Source organism: Chanos chanos, chromosome 2, assembly GCF_902362185.1.
Source record: "Chanos chanos chromosome 2, fChaCha1.1, whole genome shotgun sequence".
Classification (NCBI taxonomy): domain Eukaryota; kingdom Metazoa; phylum Chordata; class Actinopteri; order Gonorynchiformes; family Chanidae; genus Chanos; species Chanos chanos.
The window spans coordinates 20,214,231-20,240,898 of record NC_044496.1 but is presented as its reverse complement, the minus strand read 5'-3'; the positions used below and the strand labels follow the sequence as shown (position 1 = coordinate 20,240,898).

Genomic DNA, 26,668 nt, shown 5'->3' with positions numbered 1-26,668 from the left:
GCTCTTGAAAATATGAGAATGAAAGAAAGCTGACCTTCAGTGCCATTCACTTTAAGGTTCTTCTAATAAAAATGAATCTAAGGAAACTAAACTTGAACAACAGATATTTTTAGGCTCTTCTTCATGACAAGAAATTGAAGAAATCTGAGCTTCCTTATTTTTTATGGTTCTTCATCATGAAAACAACTGCAAGATTTCTGATGTTGCAAATGATTGGCAAAACCAAACCACTGCCATATCTGTGATTTGAATAGGGCTGAAAGGCTCTCAGTTCAAGGACTGTTCGATGACCATGCCATCTTTGCAGCAACATGATGACCGACTGCTCTGAGCCCTCTCGATTAAAGAAAAGCAAGTTTGGTCTTCCAGAGGCGTAGAGATTAGATCTGCGTTATTTGTTTATGTGGTTTCATGTATTTCAATATAACTTTTATTATGTTCTTAGTAATGACACCATGTGTTTTGATGTCATTTAAAATGGTAACTCAGTTTATATTGTCATTATAGCTGCTTTAATCATCTGCTCAGTTAAGGCATACAGGCATTGTATGAGAAGCACGACACATAAATGTTCTTGGAGTGAGAATTGAAATGAAAAAAAAGAGGCGTACTGGCCTCACATTATGATTAACGTTACTCTTAATTATCATAAGGACAAATAGTGTAGGATGTTCTCCTGTACTAATCCCTGTGATTTCATATCACATTCATAAAAACCTTTCACTTACAGAGGCTGAGTTGAAAAAAAAAAAAAATCCACTACACACGTCCAGCGAACCAAACCTAGGACCATTACACCCTAATGAATATTTTACTGTGTGACCATTAGAATTGTTCATTACCATATACAAATGAAAATTAATTTGAGGACACTCTTGAGTTCAAACACTGAATTCACACACTGAAATGTCTGATTGTTCATTATGAGAATAGACTGTGAGTTATCGGTTTAGCTGTGTCTCAAAAGGCTTAAGTCATTCCACCCTCATTCTGCACGACATAAGAGAAAACAGCCACCTTCTTGTGTATGTAGGCTTCTGCCTGTATAATGCACACCTGCCTGTGTTCGTCAGAATCTAATCAGGGCCTTGATTTGCAGATTTAAGTATGTTTCAGTAGGGTTGATGCTTCAGAGTTTGATGGCTCATGGTACACAAGAGACTGATTATCTATAGTGGTGCAAAAGGTTAAATTTTAAAGACAGTGAACTGATTATGTCCAACCTAAACGCAATATTTCATATGGATAAAAAACAAATGAAAATGTAATTACTGTAGCCAGGCTTTTGCATAGTTTATGCAATATTCATAATGGAGAGTGTAATGTACTTATGCAGAGCCACACTGAGAAAACACACACACACACACACACACACACGCACACACACAGATTTCCTTGGTTAGGAATTCATATCCAGACTCCCTGAGGAAGAAGAGGAACTGCTGGTAGAGTGGTGCAAATTGAGGTCACACTAACAGTGTGATAGTCAATGCGTGCATTTCAAACCCACAGAGGAGCTCTTTAATCAACTCATCATACTCATTAAATATTGAGAGAAAGGTAATGATTTATCTAAGTGAATATAAGGGCTTATTTCATAAAAGTTAGAAATAATGGAGATGTAGCCCGGTATGCAAGCAGGCAAGTCACTTGAAGCAAAGGTATATAGAGATAAGAAAGCGCATGGCACATAGATATGCATTCTTATTACTTACAAAAAAAATAATATTACATTTCACAAAAGACTCTATTGCAGTGAAACGAGGATCTAGAGGTTGACATGGATTGAAAGACTTACTGTAGTCACTGTGGACACCCTTAATCTAGTAGAGAGAGAGCCGACATGTGAAAGCAGCAGCTTTTTTCTTTTGACAGTTCTTCAGTGGGGACTCTTAATTAAGAACATTGGGATGTATTTACTTATTAATTAGAAGAGAAGGGTCCAAGGACCTCCTGCTTTTCTGAAGCCATGGTCTTAAATACCATGCAGCACAGAAAGAAGAGAGTGATGGCATGTCACTACGGTAGGACACTGAAATACATGGGCTCAGTTATCTGCTGCATCTATGCTGAATTTTAATTAATGAGTGCTGCTGTTCCTGCTTCCACTAGCTGGTCTATGCTACTCTTCTGTTTTCAGTTAAACCAGAAATTGTTTATGTCCCTAAATTCAGCAAAGCAAACAGAGTTGTTGACCTTATCCATTAGGCCATGCCAAGGTCCATTCATAACAACTGTTAAAAGAACTACAGTATCTTATTACTTTTGTGTCCTAAAGGCATAATGTAGTCTGAGGCTGGAAAATTGAGAAGAGGTCACACGATGGCCCAGTGTGGCATAAACCTACATGAGGAGACTGAAAAGAGATCCTGCTGTACCCAGAGATGAAAACCTGGATTGATACAATTAGATAAACAAACTCCAATATTTTACGATCAAATATTGCAAGCATTAGAGAAAACATTTTACTGTTTCTCCCAGAGCTATTGAAGTTTTGAGCAGATGCAGAAAAAGTATGCCCTCATTGTGTCAGCTCTCAGAGGAAGTCGAAGTGTTTCCCCACCCATGATGTGGCTTGAGATGTAGTTAAGTAGGTAAAAATGTGCATGTTAAGTGAAGCCTGAAGGTGTTCATCTGTTCAAACCTCCAATGATAGGAGAGAGTGCTAAGCTAATGTCCTAATGGGGACTGTGGCTTGATTCCAGTGTTCTTAGAGACACCCCCACCCACCCCCACACCATTCCATCTTCTTTGTTGACTCCCATGAGTTTGACTTGTTTGTCCTCAATCATGGAGTGTTGGGTGTGTAACAGGTGATCTGATGTTGTGGTGAGGAGCTGAGAGGAAATGGCACCCATGTCTGTGTAATATGAGAATCCTTTGAGTTCTACTGAGTGAGGGGTTGTATTTGTCTTTTGACCAGAGGAAAAGAGGTTGGAAACAGGAAATGCACATCAGCTGAACTAAACTGCAGCTATGGAAAGTAGTTTACATAGCTGCAGTTTGGTATTTACTTTACAATACCAAGACATATTGTTTGTGAGTGCTGTCCTGAAGAGAGGGGAATCTTGCTAACCAAAGAGATATCTCATCAGGTCTCATACAAGATTTGCATATCAAGCAATTTGGTGCAAATCTGTTTAAGCTCGCTCCTTGGAGAGTGACTTAATAGAGTGGAATACCAAACTGATTACAGCTGTTTTGCGACACAGATCTGTAGAATTGCATTCGAAGACAAAGACGATTGTAATCTGGCTCAGATCAGTTGTTAAATGCAGAAAAATATTTTCATACTTACAGAACATTTTGAATAGACCCAACGCATTTTAAGTGTAGCTCTGTTGGGTGTCATGGTTAAGAAATTTATTTTTAGAACCTTGGTGACTTTTAGTAACTACCCTGAGAACTCTCTCCTCAGCAGACTTACAGTTCCTCACATTTCTCTCACTTTACGGCACAGGGAACTGGAAAACCTGTATTACGAGGCTTCATTTTTATGACCGGACTGTGTGAGATTTGGGAAGCAAGAACGAGGTGTGTCTAATCAAGGCTATGGAGCATTTAGATTGCTTGGTTGCTCCGAAGTGGGTTATATAAGTTTTATAAGGTACGGATATTGATGCTCCTTTGAAGTTAAAAGATTTCACCTAAATTACATCAGTGGTGTTTAGATAGCTACTATGGTTGAAGCATCTAATTTTCAAGCAGAGGACTTGGCTGAATCGTTGCGTTGGTATTACCGCATTACACTAAAGAGATGGAAATAATTAGATGAACTGCTTGTGTAGAGCAGCTAGCAGGTTGTAAAATACCTCTCAGTCCACAAGTGCATGAAGTTTGTAGAAGGAGTGATCACTACGGACAAGTGCTTTTTATTTTATGACTGTGAAGTTGCACACCATCACACAAGATTATCCACATGGATTACTGGTGCACTGAAGTAAAGCTACTTGCCACTGTTATTTCAGAAGGACAACTAGAGTACTCAATTTTGTCTGGTATTTTACCACTTCGGAACAGGCAGACTGTCCAGGCAGTCTGTTTCACCCCCACACATTAGCACTGATATGGAATCTGTAGCACATCTCAGCTACAGGCAACACCTTAGGGACCATCCCCAGAGAGAATATGATAACATTTCTGAACCGATATGGGAGTGATTTGTCTTTCTCCCCAAGCCCTAGCAGTAGTGACAGGTCACAGGCATGTGTTCACCTATTGCTCAAGTTGTCAGCAGCAGTTTTACTAAATACTCTCTCAGAGCCTGAATACTCAGAGGGCCACAGATCAAGGGTGGTGGATGGAGAATGTGAAAAAATTCAACAGAAAATCTACAAAATAATATTTTTACTCATCTCACTTCTTCTCCGTTTTTACCAACCAACTCGTCTTACCCATGGAATTTGTGTGTGTGGGTTTTTTCTTTTTAGTACGTTGAAGCTAGCGTTGAATCTCAGAACTACCTTAATTTTAACCACCTCATCGACTAAGAACTACATTTGTCCTGTATGAAACAGGAATGCTGCCCACTCCAGTCAAAGTAGACACTCTAGTCAAATCCAGTGGTGTTAAAGCTGTCTTATGCCCTCAGTGGTCTACCAACACTCTCTCTCATTCAGGCTTTTTATCATATAAGAGCATGGCATCAAATATGCACTGCAGCCTTTAGAATGCAAATTTGGTGTAAAAATAGATTCTATTTCATGTTGCTGATGCTTGAAGATATAAAGTCATTACTCATTCATCCAAAATATGCTTAAATGCTGTTTGTATTTACATTAGAGCACCTCTGCTGATTTACGGAGAGCTCAAATAAGCATAGATTATGCATTAGGATACCAGTTTTTTTTATCTTGTACCTTGTTTTGTTTACTCCTCTCTGTTCCTCCTCCTGCGCAAGCAGAAAAGCCCTTTCAGGACTGTGTCTCATGCTGTTTCTTTAGTGTTTTTTTAAGCTGTAGTGATTTGTTATTGCTGTTCAGATTATGAGGATGACAACATTTTTTACCATTTCAGTTCCATTTTCAAATCCCTTCTACTGATTCTAGCTTGAAGCTTAATATTTACATTTTCTTTTTTCCCCTTTCTTTCTTTCTTTCTTTCTTTCTTTTGTCTGTAGTGATAACTGGTAATTTTTGAAAAGGCACATAGACGTATTACATGCACACACAATGAAAACATTGTTCAGAACACGATAATTACTGTTCTTGTTTTTCTTTTGTTGTATGCTCAGAGAAGAAGAAAAACACCATCCTGTCAGCAGTTTTAGAATTATCAGTAAGAGTGAGAGAGAGAGTGAGAGAGAGAGAGAGAGACAGAGAGAGAGAGAGAGAAGAGGAGGAGGAGAGACTTTCTGAACTGAAAAGCTCTGAGGCATCGTATATTACCTTTGAAAACACTAAATGGATGTTTTTAGATGGCTTTCACAGAAACACAATGTGGAGTATTAGGGAATCGGGCTGAGAGGCTAGGGGTACAGGGCTGTGGAACATAGTCACTGGGTGGTACTTTGTCAAACTGGCATATAGAGCCACAGCAGCTGTTAACACTGAACCCCTGTCTCTCTGACTGGTGGCATGAGTGAATGGGCAAAGTTGTCTCTCGTGTATTTGGGTTACATCTGCACAGTGGTGATAAGGACTGGACTCCTGCTTCTTTTTCCTACGCTGAACAGACTCTTGAGTCTTAGTCTTGTGTAGATATATTAGGAACTAAGTTCAAAAGTGTTTATTTGGGCTCACATGGGCTTGCAGACCTGGTTCTGATTGTCGTACCATGTAGAAAAGAATTATGTTCTCTGCACTCTGTTAGATATAAAATGGGTGGGAAAATGGGAGGCACTTTAAAGTGCTGCAGGGTATGCCAGCTAGCTGGGCCTCATCCACTCTCCCACACCCTCTGTTGTTTGTGCTGATTCATTGCCTATTCTAGTTACATTAATCTATTAAAATAGACCACCTCCAAATCACACAGATTTCCTGTGGTATACAGGGTTTTTACTTCCAGTCTAATGGGTAAAGAGCTCCCATTGGCCCTGTTTACACCTTGCATTAAGATCTGATTTTGGTGATCTGATCACAAGTGGACAGCTTTAAGTACATCTTTTTACTCTTGGCTTTAGAATCCATGTCTTGAGTGACCACTTGAGATCGGATCTCACTTCCCCGCTCTATATGCAAGTAAGCATGTAAATCATTTTCCAACACGTTACCCCTTTTATTGAATTTCAGTTTTGCTTTTTTGATTGGAGATAGTGCTTTGACATGTGAGATCTCAGACAAATTTGATGATCATTGATCGCTGATTTTGGACATTAAGACGCCGTACCCAAGCGAATGTGTACATACGCAAAGGAGTTCATATTTCCGCATAAGCAGAGGATGTCAGTTGAGTAGGCGGTCGTTCAATGTGGTCGAGTTCACATTCGCAAGAATGTGGTCATATGCGGTCCAGACCACCTCCGAATGTGGTCTGAGTGATCGGCTCTCGATGCGACCTCAATGCACATCGGATGCGTTTACACCTGTACTTTTGTGCTGTCCACTTTTGATTGGATCACCAAAATTGGATGCAAGGTGTAAACAGGGCCTTTGTGTCAGTTCTTTACACATCCACACTCTATTTACTCTCCGTTTGTCGTTCAGACCTGCCAACCTGTACGCATTTTGACATCAAAGTACGCTGGTATGATTTGTCACTCTAAAGTGCGGAAAAAACTGGTGACGCCTTGTGAGTTTGAGCAATTGTGCATTACCAGAGAATTCTTAAATAGGAGAACTCCCACTCTCAGAGCTTCCTGTTTTATAGGGGGTGCTTGCGAGTCTAGAATGAATTGGGGCCTATAGAGCTATAGACCCAAAAATCTAATGTACATGGGGTAATTTTTTTTTATGTTTTTTGATATAAGGGGTTGAGACAATAGATATAGTTCTATTTTTAGATTTTTTAAAGTTTTTTCAATTGTAGTAAAATACCTTTCTGTAAATATTTGTGATGTCACGCACCACATGCCACTTTACGGCATTCGTCACCATGGCTCTGTCCGAAATTGCATACTAGTGTACTGCCTACTGCATACCGGCCTAGTATACACTGCACTGCACACTACTCCCCACCCTAGTATACAGTATAGTATGCAATTATGAGAGCTTTCATGTAGTGTACTACACAGTCAAACGACTGCCTTTGTTCACCATGATTTTTGAAATTTTTGGACAGTTGGGAATCACCGCGTTGCATCATGGGATACAGTGCCCAACGAAGTGAGTCCGGTTGTATCTTGCAAATTTTCGCCAGAGTAGTACATCATCCGGGCAACTGTCATGTACTGCAAAATTTTTATTTTTCACATACTGCATTCTACTTACTACTTTTATGTCAAGATCAGTATAAAAGTAGTATGTACTATGCCGTTTCGGACACAGCCCATGGATGGTTAGCATACTATAACATTAGCTAGATCTACATTTAGCTGTCAAACACGAAGATCTACATGGTCCTCCTTTAGATTTTCATTCGACTTCATTTCAAAAACTTCCAAGGACTCCAGGTGCCATCGAGGGAGGATGTCATGTCGTAATCAGTCGTAAGTCTTAGCTGACCAATCAGCATACGTTGGCAGAATGCTAGCGTTTCATGGGCAAAATCGCCTTCCCTGTAAGAAAAACAATTAGTATTAGGACATCAGTATTTTTTTCATTTAAATTCTGATATATGCTTGGTACTATATTTGCAAAAACTAAAATAAAATTTGGGCTTTTTTGTCCAGAAGTGGGTGAAAATTATTTTAGCCGTTTAGCTCCATTCACTCCCATTCATTGAGGACTATCTTGTGAGCGCCCTCTAGGTGAATTGCAGCCAATGTTGGTACTGTGGCATTAGGAAGTGAACAGGGTCTCTGTAGACGGGCTCTCGCAGTACTCAAGTCTACGCCAATGAGCGCCTAGCCTGCCGAAAAGCAGAACAAGAAGAAGAAGAGTTCGACCAACCACAGCACCGGATTCCTTCCCCTTGCCTTCGCAGACCTAGAAAAAAATATTCGCAGGCAGAGATGATTGACAAATGCATAATGTCATTTCAAGAGAGAGTAGCTAGGATCCACAAATCAACAGCAGCAGTCTTGATCCTGATTTTAGCGCTCTTGTTCCCCCTCTCCACTCCAGCTGGCTGGTTCCTCAAGTGAGGACCACTCTTTGAAGTCCTTTGCAAAGGTAAATGAACTGGGGGAGGATATGGAAAGTTGAGATTGTGAATCATATTGACATTAGCCTACCATTACATATGTATTTGCAAGCTAGCTTGCTTGTTCACCAGTCATTTAAGTTGGCAAAGTAAGTTGTGGTGAGAATCAAACAAGTCAAGTGGAGTCCTTGCTATAAGTCAAGCAAGACAAGTGAAGTTATACAATATACTGAATCAGTCCCCCAATTGTCTTTTACATTAACGATATTTCTTCTCAATAATATACATAATCAATTCGAAGCCAAGTCTAATGCCGGGATCAGACTACATGATATTTTTGTCTTTCACGATGGCCACTATGTCAGATTAGGCAACCACAGTGCCATAGATTCTTGCCGTGTCTTGGTCGGGAGACTTGCTAGACTTGTATGACCCCTACCAATCATCGTATGCTGCCTTTCAAGACCTCGCGCAAGTTCATAAGTCATCGGGAAGGATGACTGTCATTCGTCCTATCGGTCAGCGTCGAGGAACATGTTGTAGGAGATGTCAGACTAGGCAGGAAAATACAAAAAATTCTGACATGCTAAACTTTTCATGTCGTGTGCTGTATTTCGTCGTGTGGCGTCCCAGACGCCACATCGCTGTTCTTAGATTATGTTACACTACAAGGGGTAAAGATGCCTGCTCGTCATTCCCAACGATCATATTCGAGCCCGATGGTGGAAGTTTCTCCGCGATGACAAAATCGTGTCAAAATTGGGCTGAAATTGTGTGGTCTGAACTCGGTATAACAAAGCTTAAACTTAGCATTAGCTTTCTAGCTAACTTCTTACCTGCCAGTAAATTAGCTAAAAAGACACATTCATGAACTTTTCTTTGTGGGTTCTGTAGTGACGGATGAAGTTGGATGTTGCAGTGGTGGTGTCAGTGATTTTTGAGCTGCAGACTTTGCATACCACTGTTCTCTTCTTACTACCATTATCGACAACTAGGGCTGCACAATTAATCAAATTAAAATTGAAATCGTGATATGTCCACGTGCAATTGCTAAACTGCAAAAGACTCCAGTTGAATTAACTATATTTATAACATAAAGTGACAACAGAAAATACACGTGTCTGATTGGCTGGCAAGTTTCAAGCCCATACATCTATACATCTCAGTCATAAATCCCGTCAAAAGTTTAATCATCCTTTAAATCAGTGAAGTTGCGTTTAGAGTACGCCACCCTGCTTTGCGTGGAGTTCTTTGCCTGCAACTCGCTCATTAGTTTGCTGGACACCCCGTTGGGCATTACTCTATACTTCACGACAACTTAGGCTACATTCACACTGTCAGTCAAAATCTGATTTATGTGCATATCTGATTGGAATCCGATCATATGTAGCATGTCTGAACAGCCAAAAATCACATGAGATCTGATTTTTACAAATCCGTTTACAAAAACCGATGCAAATCGCATTTTTGCAAATCTGTTTAGGGCTGACTGCTCTGATCGGATTTCAGGTGTTTTCTTTTTACGTTTGTGACTTTTGACACCACATAAAGTTCACGTGCACATCACACCTACAGGAAACATGCTAGATTCATGGCGGATGGAGCCATTGATGAGCAGTTGTAGGTCGTTGGACAGTGATACTGGCGTTGATGGCGGCACGAAATAAAGCGGCAAGCCTCCTCCGTCTCTGACGCCGTCTCATTATTTTTATAAAACTTGCGCTGCAGCTCCACATTGCCATTTTGCAAATAAGCCCATTTCATTACCCTCCACTTTAGTTTGTTTATATCAACTACTTCTACTTTTGGGCGCAATGTCATTACTATAGCAACCAATGTGGATAAGACCTAAAATGAGGATAGCTGACCGGACAAACAGATCAGATCTGATCACTTGCAATATATAATGCGAACCATTAATCAGGAAGACCAGATTCTGATCAGATATGCAAAAAATTTAATTTAGACTGGCAGTGTGAACCTAGCCATAGAGCTTTATGATGAATTTATGTATGAAATGAAAAAAAAAAAAAACAGACGAAAGCCGACCTGAACTAAAACAAACAATTGCTGGGGCCCTTCATGCTGGATGTTCTGTGAGAAATACTTGTTTGGAAGGTTCTAAACAGTTTGTACATTGAGTATTTGAGTTATTTTAAAGTTTTTATTGAGCTGACTAATTATTTCAAAACATCCTTTTACAGTGTAGTCCTATCCCAGATAGCAAACAATCACTGAAATTATGTTAAATCAACATTCCGCTGTCAACGTTAAGTTCATTGAATCAACGTTGAAATCATAACTAAAGATCATCGTGACTTCGATGGTATTTCAACCGATATTAAACCATATATTATTACTACTTTAAATATTGTGAAAAAATATGTCCTGCTTTATCTACAGCCAGGATGTTATTAAATATATCTATAGCCCTGTATTATTAAACATTAGGTTTTATCTGTATGTAAATGGCAATGGACAACTTTACATCAGTTAAAAAAAAAAAAAAATTTAGTTTATTAAAACAAGTTTATTTTAATTTCATTCTTTGTGAATTCCCTTCTGCGTTGTCTGGCGTCCAGCTCCACCCACCCGGTCTGGAGTCAAGGTATCTAAAACAGAAAACAAACAAACAAAAAAAAAAAATAAAGTTATCAATTTCAGTTAGTGTACAAAGTGTGCAATTACCAAAAGAATTCAATAGTTTTGATAATATAAGCACTCGATACCATTTTATACTGACTTTATAGCACAATATCCGAGCTCCACCAGTAACCTTAAAGGTGTCTAAATTATAATAATGACCATTGTGACAGGCACGAATGTATGACGGAATATAATGTTAGACAATGTAAATAAACTATAAACGTTTACAAATATTCAATTTAGTACAATTCATTCAAACAGTAGATAAATAAATGCATGCTTACTTGATATGGATTCAGAAATGAGATGTGTGAGGTGCCGTTGGTCTTCCACACGATGGTCTCCAGGTCAACTATAATTTGATGACTTCTCGATCATACTGGTCAACCATAAATCAATGACTTTTCAACATCATTGTTGTTACCTGGTCAACTACAAATCGATGCTCAATCATTTATAATCATGACAACTGTAAATCAATGTTATTCCAATGTCACTGTCATCAACATTACTATACTGTTGGGTTTCATCGGTATTGCAATGGTGATCCAACATTTATTTAGCATTAAGATTTCAATTTCAACCATAATGATGATTCAGATGGAAAATCAGTATTTTTTCAATGTTGTCTTGCTATCTGGGATGCCTTTATCTGATTTTAGTCTTTACAATGAAGCAAAAATATGAGATGTTCAAATTGCAGAATGTTTCCATCTAACCGCGATATGATTTTTTGTCCCCCAGATTGTGCAGCCCTATTGACAACATAATCCTTGAATCCAAATTTTATTGTTTTTGGACCAGCCCCCTCTATGATAGCTGCCTCAGCATTTGGCCCCTGTTGGTCTGCCACGTCCTAGCAGGTTGCCATGTTTGCCTGCATTGCACTAGAAATCAGCCAGTCATGTTTCAAAAACAAAATGTAACTACTCAATATTTAGAAAAATTTAAATATTTAATAAAAAAGGTGAGTCCTTTCAACTCATCTGTCCAAGTCTAAGTCAAGTCTCAAGTCAAAAATACCAAGTCAAAGTCAAGTTGACTCTTTTATCAGTGTTAAGCAAGCAAGTCTTAAGTCCTCAAATTTGTGACTTGAGTCTGAATTGAGTCAAGTCACGTGACTCGAGTCTCCACCTGTGGTAAATGGGTCACTTTATTTTCAGTTGCATGCTCAGTCAGAAATTTTTTTCCTGAAGGTCATGCACAGTCAGAATTTAATTCATTAAACCTTTTCCTGCCAGAGTTTATATTGAGCTACTGTAAATGGCTCAGTTTTTTTTTTAAGGTGCACAGTCAGTTCGAATTTAGATTTCTGACATTAATAAAAGAGTCGTCTATCCAAAATATACTATGTGTTATGTCTGTTTTTGGCCGCACACATGTACATGAGTTGACAATTTTTTTGGCATAAGGTGGTACTCCAAGACATTCTTCAAGGTAGGCAGGTCTGGTCATTGTTAACATGTCACTGATCCAATTTGCTATCGCTACAGTCAGTGTTAGTTAAGAGATGAAATGACTGAATTAGGCAGGTGCCTAAAGACTGAAAAACCACAGAGGAGAAACTTCTCTGGGAAAATAATACTGGTGGGCCTACCTTCCATAAGTGTAGAAGCTTTTATCCTGGGATAAATATTTTAGGAATAAAACACTGTGGAGCGAAGCCATCCACTCATACTAAAGTGAGGCACATCCTGCAGTGTGGTAAAAAATGTGTTCACTAAAGCAGACTCATCAAGACCTTCTGCTTGTGTTTGTAAATGAAGCATAATCATGGCAATTAAGTGTGCATTCAGACACAGCCAAATGGCTTCTCTATGGCTGATGAATCTGAAGAATCATCCAGTTATTAAAATCTCTGCCTCATGCAAACTGAGCATGTTCTGTTCTATATATACTGAAGTCTTGTCTTTCCGTAAGCACCTTCTTCTCCAGCCCACCGTCACATCACATCTCATTACAGAGGTAATTGACTTCCAAACTGGAGTTTTAAGGCTCTGTGGAAAAGGCGGGAGATTTCATCTGGGAAAGCGGAGGCACTTCTGTCGTGGGAATTTCCACAGGCACCAGGGTGTCTCTTACAGATGTCTGCTGACAGTGGAGTAAAGAGGGTTTATTTGAAGGACCAAGGCTGCCAACCATTCTGGCTGTTTAGGTTCCCCAGTGTTCTTAGGATTACTGAGATTTCCTCATCTGTGCAAGATTTATTTGCAGGACTGAGATGTCCCAGGCTGATGCAATGGAGATGAAAATATTTTATTGTAAAAGTAGTGATGTGCAGGGACAGAAATCAAAACATAATATATGAACACTGAGTTTTAGAAGGACATTAATTGTGGATTATGCAATGACTATGTATTTAATGTTCTTCTAGGTTGAATGAATGTAAACACAGAATGTTTCCTAAATGTTTCGTCCTTTTAAACAATCTTAAATGCTTTTTTAAACTTCTCTTTGTCTGGTAGATACAGGTAGATAGAGTAGGTAGATGCAGAGAATTTTGCTGGCCAGATTACTGCTATGGCTGCTGTAAAACCGCAGCCCACACATGAACCTCGGCAGAAGCGAGTATTCTAAAACCTCTCAGCCATTTACCCAGTCCTGGGGCAAGGTGTGCTGTGACTGGCATCTGCAACTGCTGTCTGTCTGTTGAGCTCTTATTGACCTAGAGCAAATTTCTATTAACTCCCTTAGATACACCAGAGTGCTCTCAGTGCTTGAATTATTTATGAAAGCAGTATCGGTGGACTGGTGGATATACTGTTACCTTTACCCTAAACCTGTGCATTGTTTGTGTATGTGTATGTGTGTGTGTGTGAGTGTGTGTATGTGTAAATATGTTTTTGTTCATTTGCTCTTGTTAGACTCATGAAAAGTAGCTTATCTGTTCCTCCAATCATGTGATTTAACCTGATATTGGTGGGAAGAACAATGAGCAAGGAGATGATTAAAATACAGAAACACGGCTCTAAATAACCATGCCCTGAGCCATTCATTTGGGATCATTTTCCAGCCTTATGTCTCCCTGTTTAACAGCTCTGCTTTAACATCATTTTATGGACTGTAATGAATTGGTTTCCATAGAGATAATGGCAGTTAATAGAATGAATGCACTGAACTTATGATTTTTCTTTGTTTTTAACCTTTACCATACGTATGATTGTACTGATACTAAATTTTGACATACAATATACAGACAGTTTAGTTCAATAGTTCAGCCTTGTCACTGAATGAAAGCAGAAAGAATCTTTCATTCCAGAATACATGCAAGTTGCGAAACCACAAAATTTGAGTTCTGTTTGAGTGTTTTAATGAAATATTGTCCAACCTTAATTGCTTTGGCTTAGTGGTATACAGCATATTAAAACTGCAGTGTAATTGTTAAAGCTATACTTCACTGTTAGTGACAGTGTATTTTAGGTCAAACTGATAAGCCGCTGCACTTATTAAGCATGATGAGTGTACAAAGACAAAAGCAATGCTCCTTTTTACACACACACACATACATGCACATTCACACACTCACACACACACATACATGTATATGTGAAAAAAGTGTGAATTAATTTGTTCAATTAAATCATCTGATATAATGTCATTTGAGGGCTTTGGCACAGTAATTAATGAGAGCTGTATATACATATACAGACTCTGAGATGTGACTTTAGGGTGGGCATTTGGCTGAAAATTGACACTTGTTGGACCTGTTTAGATAAAAAGAGAACCCCGTAGAACAAATCTTGTTTTGAAGAGACAAAAGTCCATTTACATTAAAAAAGAAAAAAGCTCAGATTTATCCCTCAGTGCAGACAATATCTGTTTAGTGTGAAGCTTGAAGAGACTTCATGCCAAATATTTGGAAGCAACATTTGCCTCCTGTTCGTGTTTTTGTACTGTGAAATATAACTCTATTGGAGATGTACACATAAAAAAAAAAAATCTCAGTCCTTTAACATTTACAGAGAATAACTACTTGGACTTAAGAGTTTGTTAGGAATGTTCAGCAATCGGAAAGAAAGAAGAGCCTTGCCCTCTGAGACAACATGTCATTTTATTGTTTTAATGAGGAAATTGTGGGATGGACCAAGAAAATGAAAGTTACTCGCAGATTCTGCTACTACATATTTCTCCTCTCAGGGATAAACATAGACACCGCTGACTCAAACATGTGAGCCTTTATTCCCTAACCCACTCTCCATTAAGGCATGTTCTTAAAGAGAACAGTATAAGGATTACGTGACATTCACTGAAGTACTCTAATGCCTTTAACAGAATGATGTCCTTTACTACCAGGCCCAGGGTGAGATGTGCCTTCTATCCAATCAAAAAATAAAGATCTAAACAATTAATTGATTGCACAGATAGCTGTGTAAGATGAGTTGGAAAAAGGATCAAACTGCTGTTGGGTAGAGAGTGTTAGAGGGGCTCATTACAGAGGGGAAGGTTAAACTTCTTTTTATTTTACTCTGTAAAATGCTGTTCACCTGTGGAACAGCACCAAGTATGTGATGATGATGGTTTAAATGTGTAGTCTTCTCAGCTGAGGTTATGAGTGCAAATGTGTAGGAGGTAATGATTTGGCACTGTATGTGGGTATTTCATTCTTGGCAACCTGTAGTCAGCAACATGTTCTTGCCATGCACAGCACACAGAAGTCTGTGGGCGTTGAATGGGGCAGCTGGTCTCACCTCAGAACACTGGGTCCTATTTAATATTCCAACTCAGTCTGTACCTGTGTGTTCAACCACGCCCAACATTGCTCCACAAGTCTCAAGCTGTCTAGGTTCAGACCTGACCAGACGTACTTGCAAAGTAAACATTCTGTACACTAAGCAAATTAGACAGGTTCCAGGCTAAGGTTTTTCCTAATCACAATGTCCTTTCTATAAATGGCTCGATTTTTACAGATTTAAAGGGGTCTCACCAAACTATGTCCAAGAATACCCGCTCTGCACACACACAGAAACATTTTGCCAGACTATTTTCATGTTTCTGTGTTCTTTTGCCTTTAACAAGCCTCGTCACATGACTGGTTCTACACCTTTTAGGTAAGATGAAAATGCCAATTTATAAAAACTATGTAAACTATATAAAACTATATAAAAATAAAATCAGAATGACCGAACCATTACAAAATCAAATAAATATTTCCCTTTAAAATTTCGTTTTCAGATTAAACTCTCATACGTTTGAAATGACTATAAGTACAGTATTAAAAAAGTTAAATCTGTGTTGTAGAATTGATTTCCTTTTCATTAAATTGGCTTAACAAGCTCTTCAAACTGCTTTTATTGAGGATCCACTTTAATCTTTCCTCTTATACCTATCCTTGTTTTGATAATGTGAGTCATAGTGACTGGATGATGAGAGCAACAGTGTCTTATTTACCTGTCGGAAGAGAAGCCATTATTTAAAGCATAGCAACAACCACTGCTAGATCAGTTTTGAGCAGCTCTGATCGAACATTCGATAAAGTGTATTTCTGTCTGCCTTAACTTTCGGTGATTAACGTACAACCCATCCACTCCCAAGCTCACCATGCCTTATATATTTCATTATACATTGTGAATTAGCAGAATACACAATATCCCACCAGTCCCAATGTCTTTTTTTAAAAAATCAAACTTTGGAGCCAGTGTCTCAGCTAATTATTTCTGCCCTTTAAACCAGGAAAAAACATTCCATATCCTTCTTCCATGTTTACAGTATGGGTTCCTTCCAAGTATCCAATAAGGCCTTTTCCTGTCTAACACATCCGCCTTGGGATTGGCTTTTGTGTTTTACTGTGATGATTGTGAGAGTACTGCAAAGATGAGCCCAGGCAACCGTGAAGACAGCACAAAGACAACCTGCTGGAGGGAGATGTTTGTTTATAGTCATGAGATGATTTACGTCATGTTTGAAATAATTTAATGCAGGAAAAATATCATTAACTCCTCATACCACTAACAATGCACAAATCAAATGTTCCTGTGTGCACTGCAGAGCTCTCCTCCTGCACTGAGCTTTGTAAAGCGTTTAGATTGGTCAGCTTCTTATCGATACATTTATGCCTTACTCTCTCACAGTGTGTAGTATTTAGTGCACGGTGGAACTGTGACCAGTTTCCATTGCCTTTGTAGACCTAAGAGTATCTTATTGTTAAACAAGGATTGAGCCATTAGCTCTGAGGAGAGTACAGATAAATTACAATAGTGGGATTATTTCAGTGGAATTTTGCACTCCACCATTGATAATTCAGACATTTTCTAAGAGGAAGAAACTCTTTACTCATTGTTTTACCTTTTATTGTGTTTAAGTATTCCTACAAGAATTCCACATGTGATGTTGGAATTTACCACAAAGTACTCTTAACAATTAATGACCAAGTGTTGTTTTTGTTGCGCTGAATTAGCTTGAAAGTTCGTGTGCATGCTTGTAGAAGCTCAGAATTCTTCTACCAACAAAGAGCCTTTTGGACAACATACTGAGCAGAACGAGTCTCTACATGTTACCTAGGTTACCATTTCTGCAAAGCGAACCCTTGACCAAATCTGTGCTGTTTCCTCTCACTCATGGGGAAATAGTCTCAGTACACCTAATTAATCACCAGTACCAGTAGTGAGTAAGCCTTCAGGCACACACTCTCGCATTTTTAAATTTGTTGTTGTTGTTGTTCTTGCTGTTTTTTTCCTTAGAATGTTCATTCGTGAGAACTTCATTCTTCTTATATGCCATGTCAAAGTGTTGTGCCTTCACTTTGAAGAATGCTTCAGGTGATTGACTTAGCTTCAGTGGGCTCTGCATGCACTTTGGATGACCTGAGCTATAATGTTTCATAGTGGTTGTTATCAGTACTCTCAGGTTCCGTGTTCTACTCTGATTCCTCCTTTGATTCCTTCATCCTTATACCTTTATACCTTTATCCTTCTCAAACCAATTATAAGATGCTCTGGTTGTGTGAGTATGAACAACAACAACAAAGGAACACATACATGCATTGAAGGTTGTGTGTCTTATTATGAAAATTGGTCACAAGGAAAATCCTTGGATTAAACTCATTTTAAACTCAAAAGAAATCCTCGGCTTTGTGTTCTCCAGTTAGTCGGGGCTTCACCCAACTTGTCAGTGCAGTTATGCTGCAGAGAAGAAATAGCTGTAAGGATTTTAGTGTTTTGAATTAGTGCCCGACCGATATAGGATTTTTCAGACCGATACTGATTTCGATATTTGCTGATTTAAAAATCCGATAAGGATATATTTTCCCATATTCCTTTTTTTTGTTTGTTTGTTTTTAGAGACACATAACATAAACATAGATTTCCCCTCATATTTGTTATGTTTAGTTAGCTAAGAGTCCTAACAAAGATAACATGTCATAATGCAGTTTAAAAATAGACTTGTTTTATTGTCATAAGTAGTGCTTTGAACAAAGGTATAACAAAATATATTAAAGATTGATAAATAATGCTTTGAACTGATACAGTGAGCTAGAGTAAATGCTGCTGTTGAATGCATCTAATACTACATGACCATAGTCATATGATATCGAGGACTTGCGAGTTTGGGATTTCACACTACACGTTTGAAAGAGACACTTTGTTTGGCTACCAAGCCATGTTAGATACTCGTTCAGCTCACGTTTATTTACGTATCCCCTGTGGTTTAATCATTTCCAATGCACCGACTGTAACTACAGACATGTGAGTCGCAGATATATTTAGCATTGCTTCATTTAGGCAGAATAAGTTAAACGCTACAGTTGAATCGCTCATTAATATTAGCGGTCTTCCACTGATAAACATGGAATTGGCTTGCTTTGTCGGTTAGCAATGGACAGCGTTATAAGCTGCTGTAAGCAATGTTGCCAGAGAAAACTTTCAGAAGAGACGAGGGAGAAATGACAGGATTGTTGTTTGTTTACTTGCTATATCCACCCTCGCTATAGAATTACCACGCTGTTTCATAAACAAACCTACAATCAAGTTGTCAACAGCTTAGTCTACACCACTCAACTAAATGTACATTAACATACATTAAACGTAATTTTGATGTTTGACTGTCTGTACCGGCTTTCACGTTACTGCAGCAAAACCATGGCTGACATGAATGTCACAACATGGTTGAAGGATCCATCTTCCGTGTCTTTTTAAATTGTCATTTATCGGATGATTTATCTGCAATTAGCCCATCGGCTGACAATATCGGCACACCGATTTATCGGTCGGGCTTTATTTTGAATGTGCTGTTCCCTCACAGAGTGAGATAATGACTCGTCTTAGCATCACCATAGGGCTATACATCATTTTTGAAAGAGTGTACAAACCAAAAATCCTGCATTATACGATACAAGCTCTGTGTAATCGATTGTGAATGCTTTCGTCAGTCGACAGTCGACACAAAGTCACTTTTAGCTGTTACAGCACCATCATGCAGTTCCTTTCATTTGTCTGAGTTGTGAGTTTTATTTGGTGAATGAGTGTGGTGTACTGATTTTTCTTCGTTGTTGAGAGCTCTAAGTTTAGAGTTTCCTTTTAACATGATTGTCTAATATGATACGTCATTCATGCTTGGCTATGCTTGGCTTGTATACAGGTAGGAATTCTACGGAATATTAGAAATTTAGAAGCCAAACCTCAACCCTAACTGTTAGTGTTAGATCTCTGATGTTTACCCCAAGGCTTGTGTTTGGAGTGTGCACCTTCTCAGTGGCCTATACCCAACAGAGGTGTCTTTGATTCGGCTGGTGATCCTGTCTGACCCCCTCAGTCTCAGATTCCTGTCTGGTGACTATGTGGTCACGCCTTCTCACTGGCCTGGGTTACACCGGTGTGGCCTAACACAATGGCACTTGCTTATGGAGCACATCTAGCAGTAATCAGCTACACAAACCCTCATTTTGGAGGATATCAAGTCCACAGCTAAAATAAAGGCTGTCCTTTTGGTAAACTTTGGCCACTGTGAGATGGTCATGTGAAATATGTCGTTGGATTGTAATAAGAGACACCACAGGGGCTTACGCAGTACTCAATATAAAGACAAAAGCCTTTGTAGACTGCGTTTTCCTGCTGGCACCAATTGCTTACTGCTAGAAAATTGATTGCTATAAAAATCTGACCAGGAATTTTGGGCAATTTCATAAAGATTTTATAAAGATTTAAGTATTAGAAATAGAGAGGAGAAATTTTAAATGGATCTCTCATTTTTACTCAGGAGTGTATTGCAGGTGGTGTTTCTTTCTTAAACAAACAAAAATGAGATTTCAAGTTCAAAGCACAGAACTGTATTTTCACAGCGAGGAATTCACAGACCTGTTTGTGATGTTGTCCCTGTGTAGGCAACAATCAAGATTAAATGCTAGGGATTTTAAAATGATACAGGTTTTATGTTATTAACTTCATATTATAAGTCTCCAATTAGAGTAGCAGACTTCAGGTGTATATAATACACCTGCTTGAATTTAAGAACTTTCTGTCATTGTACAGGAATAGTGCATGGCCTTGGGAAATGCATTGGATGATTTTTCAGGCTGTAAAGAGGAATCTATTGAAATTCATTTTGAATATGGGGGGAAAAAACTCATTATGGTCAAAGCCTTTGCAAGCCTGCCATATTCAAGCTGAGGCGCTTGAATATGCTTCCATATCACATTCTCAAGGGAGCTTATGTTCATGTTACCATTCATTTCTTTTAATGTTTCTCTTGTTTACAATTACCAGCACCTGGCTTTCCTCTCATACAGTAAAGACATAAATTGTGAATAACTCAGTGTTCTATCACTTTTCTGTGAGCATGTTCACTATATGAACCATAAATATCAGGTCCCCTTGCCTTCAGTTGTGATCACTGAGTTCTTTTGATACCTTTCTGCAAGCACATTTCTCAATAGCTCTCTCAGGTAAACATGACCTTGTCAGTTTCTTAGCACTATTTCCTGTAGTTCTTACTGTGGGAGGAAGGTGTGCGGTACTCTCACACAGTCCCATACACATCTGTGCATTTTTCTATTTGACTCTTACAGAAACCCCACTGAAAGGAGATGACGATCAAGCAGAGAAATCTTTTTCGGATTCCTCCCTGTTCAGTCACTGGGGTCAGGAGCTGAGTGCAGAGAACCGCAGAGTCGCCCTCAAAATGTTCCAGTACTATGGTTACAATGGCTACCTCAGTGACCGCTTGTCTATGGACAGAATTATTCCTGATTTTAGGCCTGAGGGGTAAGCTCTCTATACCCTCTAAACCACATATTATTTTAAACAGGTTGATATTATGCTAATTAGTTGTGCTATTTTCTTCTTTTAATGACCACATCAGAGGCTGTCAGGACGCCTCACTTTTGCATTTCTCTACGATTCCTAGAAAGACAGTTAACCCTTAAAGGAGCCCTTTTTGTTTTATGAGAAGTGAGAAGTTCATTTTTAAAAATCTTTATCTCACTTTATATGTTTCTTGGGAATTTTTCAATACGTCTGGTGTAAGTGCAGAAAATTCTACTTGATTGGCCTAAGCCCTCATTATTTTTACAGGGAATGGATGTGAATATTTCTCAGTGTATATAGACATGTCATGACAGATGGTTTAATGTACAGTCTTTTTCAGTGCTACCAAAAACATGTGCATTTGACATTATTTTTCTGCAGTTTGTTAGATTCTCAAGTCTAATCCTGCCAAGAAATCCAAATGTTAATTTCATGTTTGAAAAAGTCACTCTTGTTGTCTTCTCCTTCAGCTTGGTGCATTCTACACACAAACTGTTTTATTTCTCTCATTCTCCTCTACTGTTGCAGGTGTAAAAACATCTCTTATTCAACAAACCTTCCCCAGGTCAGTATAGTGTTCATTTTTGTGAACGAAGCTCTCTCTGTCATCCTGCGCTCCATTCACTCAGCCATTAACAGAACGCCCACCCACCTCCTCAAAGAGATCATCTTGGTGGATGACCACAGCAACAATGGTAACTTTACCCCTCACACGTCACGATACATTCCATTTCACACTGAGATTTAATACACTGCTCCAGTGCCTAATAGAAAATCAAATCTTTAACTGTCGCTGACTGAAGTAGTGTATCTTCCAAGCACTGGGGTTCTTAAAACCTCATTTTTGTGTTAAATGTTTTTTTTCACTAAGCATCAAGCTTTGGGCAAGATAGGCTGCTGCTCAGCGAGATGCTTCTTCAAACATATAAATAAGCACATTTGTTTAAAAAAATAATGTGTGTGTGTGTGTGTGTGTGAGCGAATCCATTCATAAATCTAGTATATGTATTGTACGTGTTATAAACTGAATATGGTATTTGTGAAGTAATCGTGAGTAGAATTTCTAGGGGCACTTAAATTATTGCATCAGTTTAAGAAACAATCAAAACAGTAGTAAAAGAAAAAAAAAGTTTTCACTGTGGTTCACTCTTAATGATTACCACCACATGTCTTGTGGATCTTTTTGTCTACTCTTTAATATTCTTAATTAGAGGCTGTGCTCTTTTGATTAAAGCCATAGGTGAAAGAATACTAATTAGCTGGGGAAAAAAAACGAAGAATCTTGCCTGCGGATAGACTATGCCTGAGAGAAATAATGAAGAGCTTGTATGTTACCCTAAGGCTTTTAACCTAATATTTTGGTTTAAATTTTGTCTGAAGTATATTAATGGAGCTGTTGAAAGTCTTTACATGGTTCTAGACTCAAAGCAGATAGACTCAAACTGGTAGGCTTACTTGTGAAAATGGCAAAACCTGTGTCTCCCCTGTTAAGAATAAGACCTCTTGCTGCTACAAACAATGCCTTCTCCATTCATCTCATATTGTCTTGCTGAAGCACATCTCCTGCACCACCATGATAATCTCAATGCATCAGTTATTTAGCATTATAGCAAGCTAAAGGATGAGCTAAGTGTCTTTCAATAAGCACATTATCTTAAGAGAAGAACATCTACAGATGGTGTATGCAGCTCCTTCCTCTCTGCTGTACTAGTTCCCTCTTTGGGAAACCCAGCCATGATGTCTTTAACATTTCATTGATGACAACCAGTGTGCTAGAGTTTAACCTTCCCTTTCATCGTTATTGCTATGACTGCTGATCTCATCACCTCTGACTGTTATCACCTGGATGAACTGCTGCACTAACCAGGACTTTTAAGGTGTCACTGTTACGCCCTACCATCAAACACTTGGTAATGGAAGGCCTGCCTCTGTTCATCCAGACATTCATTAACATGCAGCGGGCTCCTTGGGCATTGTGGCCGCTGCGTGAAAAAGGGCAAGGTGACCTGTATAATTCCTCGCTAATTGGATGGTTTTGTGGCCCAGTGGCTTATGCAGGTGGCACAGAGTATCAGACACTCTTTCGAAACTCAGTCATTTTCTTTTCCTTCCAGCCAAGCTGCATGAAGGGCCTTTTTCATGCTTGAGACAATGTGTCTCCAATAGGACACAATCACAAGACACGATGATTGCTAGTCATCAAATTTCCATAAAAACAAATGTGAGGCCAAGTGGCTGAGGCTGGATAAAAGGCTTTTACAATTGCTCATCATGTAGAAAATGCTTTTGTTACACTAAGCTGTAAGTTGTTCTGCAGACTATGTCTGCAGGAAATGTAGGAGTTTTGAGTCTCTTAATCCATCTCGTCTCTTCATGGGCTTTCCCCGGGTGCCCTCAGGGTACCTGTAGCATCTGCTCATGCGGGAAGTGGAACATCAGTAGCTGTAAGGCTCCATTAGTGGCTGAGTGAAGAGTCATACATCATCAGGGTCACTGAGCCTTAGAGTGGTACTGCCTGTAGTCTGCTGGCTGGACTGTGTGGATGGGTTTATGTATGTCTTACACTCTGCCAACCCATTAAGATTCCCACCTCAGCAGATGCATAATGATGGATGTTTACCTGCTTGTGCACAGTGACAAATAGGGCCAAACTGATGAGCAAGGGTCTAAGTGATAGATTAAAGCAAATGGAGCTGAATTGTATGAATGAAAACTTTAAAAAGGCTGTTCATGTAAGGCCTTTTCTTTTGCGCAGCTCTAATCTTCACAACCTCTCTCTTTTTAATTATTACTTTTGACTTCTGCTTGTATCATTCATATTAAAGTAAATGTGTCTGAAATGATGGTCACAAGAGATTGATGTTCTAGGTCAGATTCTGTTCTGAGATAATGGCCATACAATATGCATTGTTAGGATTCATAATAAATCATTACTGGTCCTCATTCTTGTTCTCAGTCAGTTCAAATTCAGTTAAATCTATAAATTATTTAGCCGCTCCCAGATCCCCTAATCCCTTCATTTCATTCGCCCTCCCAAAAAAGGTACAGTTGCCCTAATGTTCTCATAAGTAGTGGGCACTCCTGTGGTGTTGGGTTCTTTCCAAAGGGACTGAAGATGACAGAAATAATTCCACTGTCAAATAAATCAGGGAGCAAATTTCATTTAGTGCATCCCATTCCATCATAAAGCTCATATATGTGGGACCAGGAAAGCATTAACACAATTTGTGGAACAGCAAGCAGCCCATATCAAACTTTCACTCTCAATGAAAGAACAGCACTGACATTCCCTGCACGTTCTTTTGTGCAATTCCACTTTCTCTGTGATCGATGAGGGACATAGTTTGCTCAAGGATAAACCGTACAGCAGTGTTCTTTGCTGAACAGAACAGCCCACACAAGGTGATTTGCCTCATGCCCATGAAAAAAAGCTTTTGTTTTGCCTTTTTTTTGTCCTGTCCAAGCAAGCTTTGCAAGATGCAGGAATTATTGGTCAATGTCAGGAGTCATTCTAATGAAAATCATTTGCCTAATAAGAAAAAAGTTCATTTTACATAAAGGTCAGCTTTTGAACATTAGGTATGTTCACTCAAGCCTCACATACTCAGCATTGCACCAGCTTGGATTCAAGGAGAAACTGATTGTCAGAGCGTAATTAGTGTTCAGAGATCAGTTCTTGTCGCTGTCTTCCTCTGTATTAAGAAGTTGCTTTTGAAAATGAAACAGTAAGACTCCTTGAGTAGACCTGCCTACTCCTTTTTCATTTGGTAAATGGTGATAACGTCTAATTGCTCTGGGTGTTGGGATGCTGATACTGTCAGAGAACATACGTTCATAGTTGCAGGCTTCTTGAAAAGCAGAGAAAAAGATACATTTCTATTTATTATTGTATTAATGGCCTTATATAGCCAGATCTATTTGGGAAAATATGTTCTTCTGCAAATTTCTGTTGATGCGGTATTTGATTTTTTTTCCTTAAGCATTTGTCTTGGCATCAGCCAACCATAATTGTATTTGCTATGACAATCCCACTCTTGTAGTCATACCATCTGGTTGCCATCATGCTAAGTCGCTAAATGTTTGTCATGTGCCAAGGAGGGGATAAAAAATGACAGGGAGTCAGAATTGTTAACATCACATACACAAAGGCTCTCATGAATACACCCACACACACGTACACACAAACACATACACACACACATACAGAGAGAGAGATGCAAGTCTTTGGGTTAGAAAAGATTTTTAGATGTTCATAGTTGTTCTGAATCAGATATGCTGTTAGGGCAAATTAAAAAGGAACAGTTTTAAAATCAGTGTCTGTCTTTCTCATCCTTCACTGGCCTGTAAAATTGCTCGTTTAAAAATATTTTGAAAGAGAGAAGTTTGGAAGGGATCTGAGACTGCTATCAGTCTAAGTGTGTTCAGTAATAGATGCAAGGGTAGCATGAAATGAAGAGAACCAAGCCTTGAGGAAATTTACAATATAACTCTCTTCGAAAAAGGTCTACAAATTGTATTATGTTGTACTTTCCTTATTCCAATCCAACTCCCCGAAATCCTGCTCATTTGATGCCCTTCAGGGGCAGAAATAATGGTGTGTTACAGAATATGCGGTTTCTGTGTCATTTCGCTGTTAGAGTGAACAATGTAACAGGCCAGTTTTCATAGAAGACTTGTGTATACAATTAGCATAGTTTCCATTTGTGAGGCAGGTGTATGCTGATTGGAGTGAGGCCAAAGGCTGTTTGGCTATGTTGCCGGGCAGGAGAATGTTACCACTTCTCTCCATTTACCTGCTCAGACAAGCCTAGTTCTTTAGGCAAGCTGCAAAGGAAGTTCTGGTGGAAGATCTGTACGGGTCCAAGCAGAACTCATTTTTACAGCACCAGTTCATGGATAATAAGGGCAGTCCCTCCGGACTGAATGTGTTTCTTTATCCCCTCTCGCTGTGTCCTGTAGATGAGCTGAAGGAGAAGCTGCAAGTATTTGTGGAGGAGACAAATGCCAAGCGCCCCGGCTTTATCAAAGTAGTCCGCCACACCAAGCAGGAAGGACTCATTCGCTCTCGTGTGAGTGGCTGGAGAGCAGCCACTGCCCCTGTGGTGGCCCTGTTTGATGCCCATGTGGAGTTCAATACTGGATGGTAGGTGACACATGCACTCTGTTCAGATTAAAATTGCAATGTTTTTAGGGTTAAGGTGAGGGTTAGAGGCTGAAAGACTTTGGCTAAACCCTGTGTTTATTACATAAACTGAGCTGAGCTGGTAAGATGTTTTTGTTGAAACATGAAAAGGAAAGAGGCACTTCAGTTCCTCTTCATGTATCCAGGTGTGCTCTCTGCGGACACAGCGAGGCAATGCCCCCCACCCCAACCCCACCACCATCACCGTTAGGGTTATATGGATCATTGCTCCAACATAGCTGACATACCATAGTCACTCTCTCAACAACCTGACCCAGAAACGTGAATGGAGTTTGAATAACGTCCAAAATATTTCTTTAATCCGCTTTGATGCTATTTTAATGCTGTATTATAGCTACGGCTTGCTGGTATCCTGAATATTGTGTGCTTACAGCTGATTAGTAAAGGCTGTTTTAAAAGC

The 26,668-nt window shown here is 39.1% G+C and overlaps 1 protein-coding gene across 1 annotated transcript in view; it reads left to right on the top strand.

The window, feature by feature from the left end:
• galnt18b (UDP-N-acetyl-alpha-D-galactosamine:polypeptide N-acetylgalactosaminyltransferase 18b) overlaps nucleotides 1-26,668 on the top strand; it is a 48,570-nt gene that overhangs the window by 5,371 nt on the left and 16,531 nt on the right. The window contains exons 2-4 of the mRNA XM_030765151.1: nucleotides 20,828-21,023; nucleotides 21,594-21,760; nucleotides 26,025-26,208. Coding sequence (XP_030621011.1) covers nucleotides 20,828-21,023; nucleotides 21,594-21,760; nucleotides 26,025-26,208 — 547 coding nt within the window. The remainder of the gene's footprint in view (nucleotides 1-20,827; nucleotides 21,024-21,593; nucleotides 21,761-26,024; nucleotides 26,209-26,668) is intronic.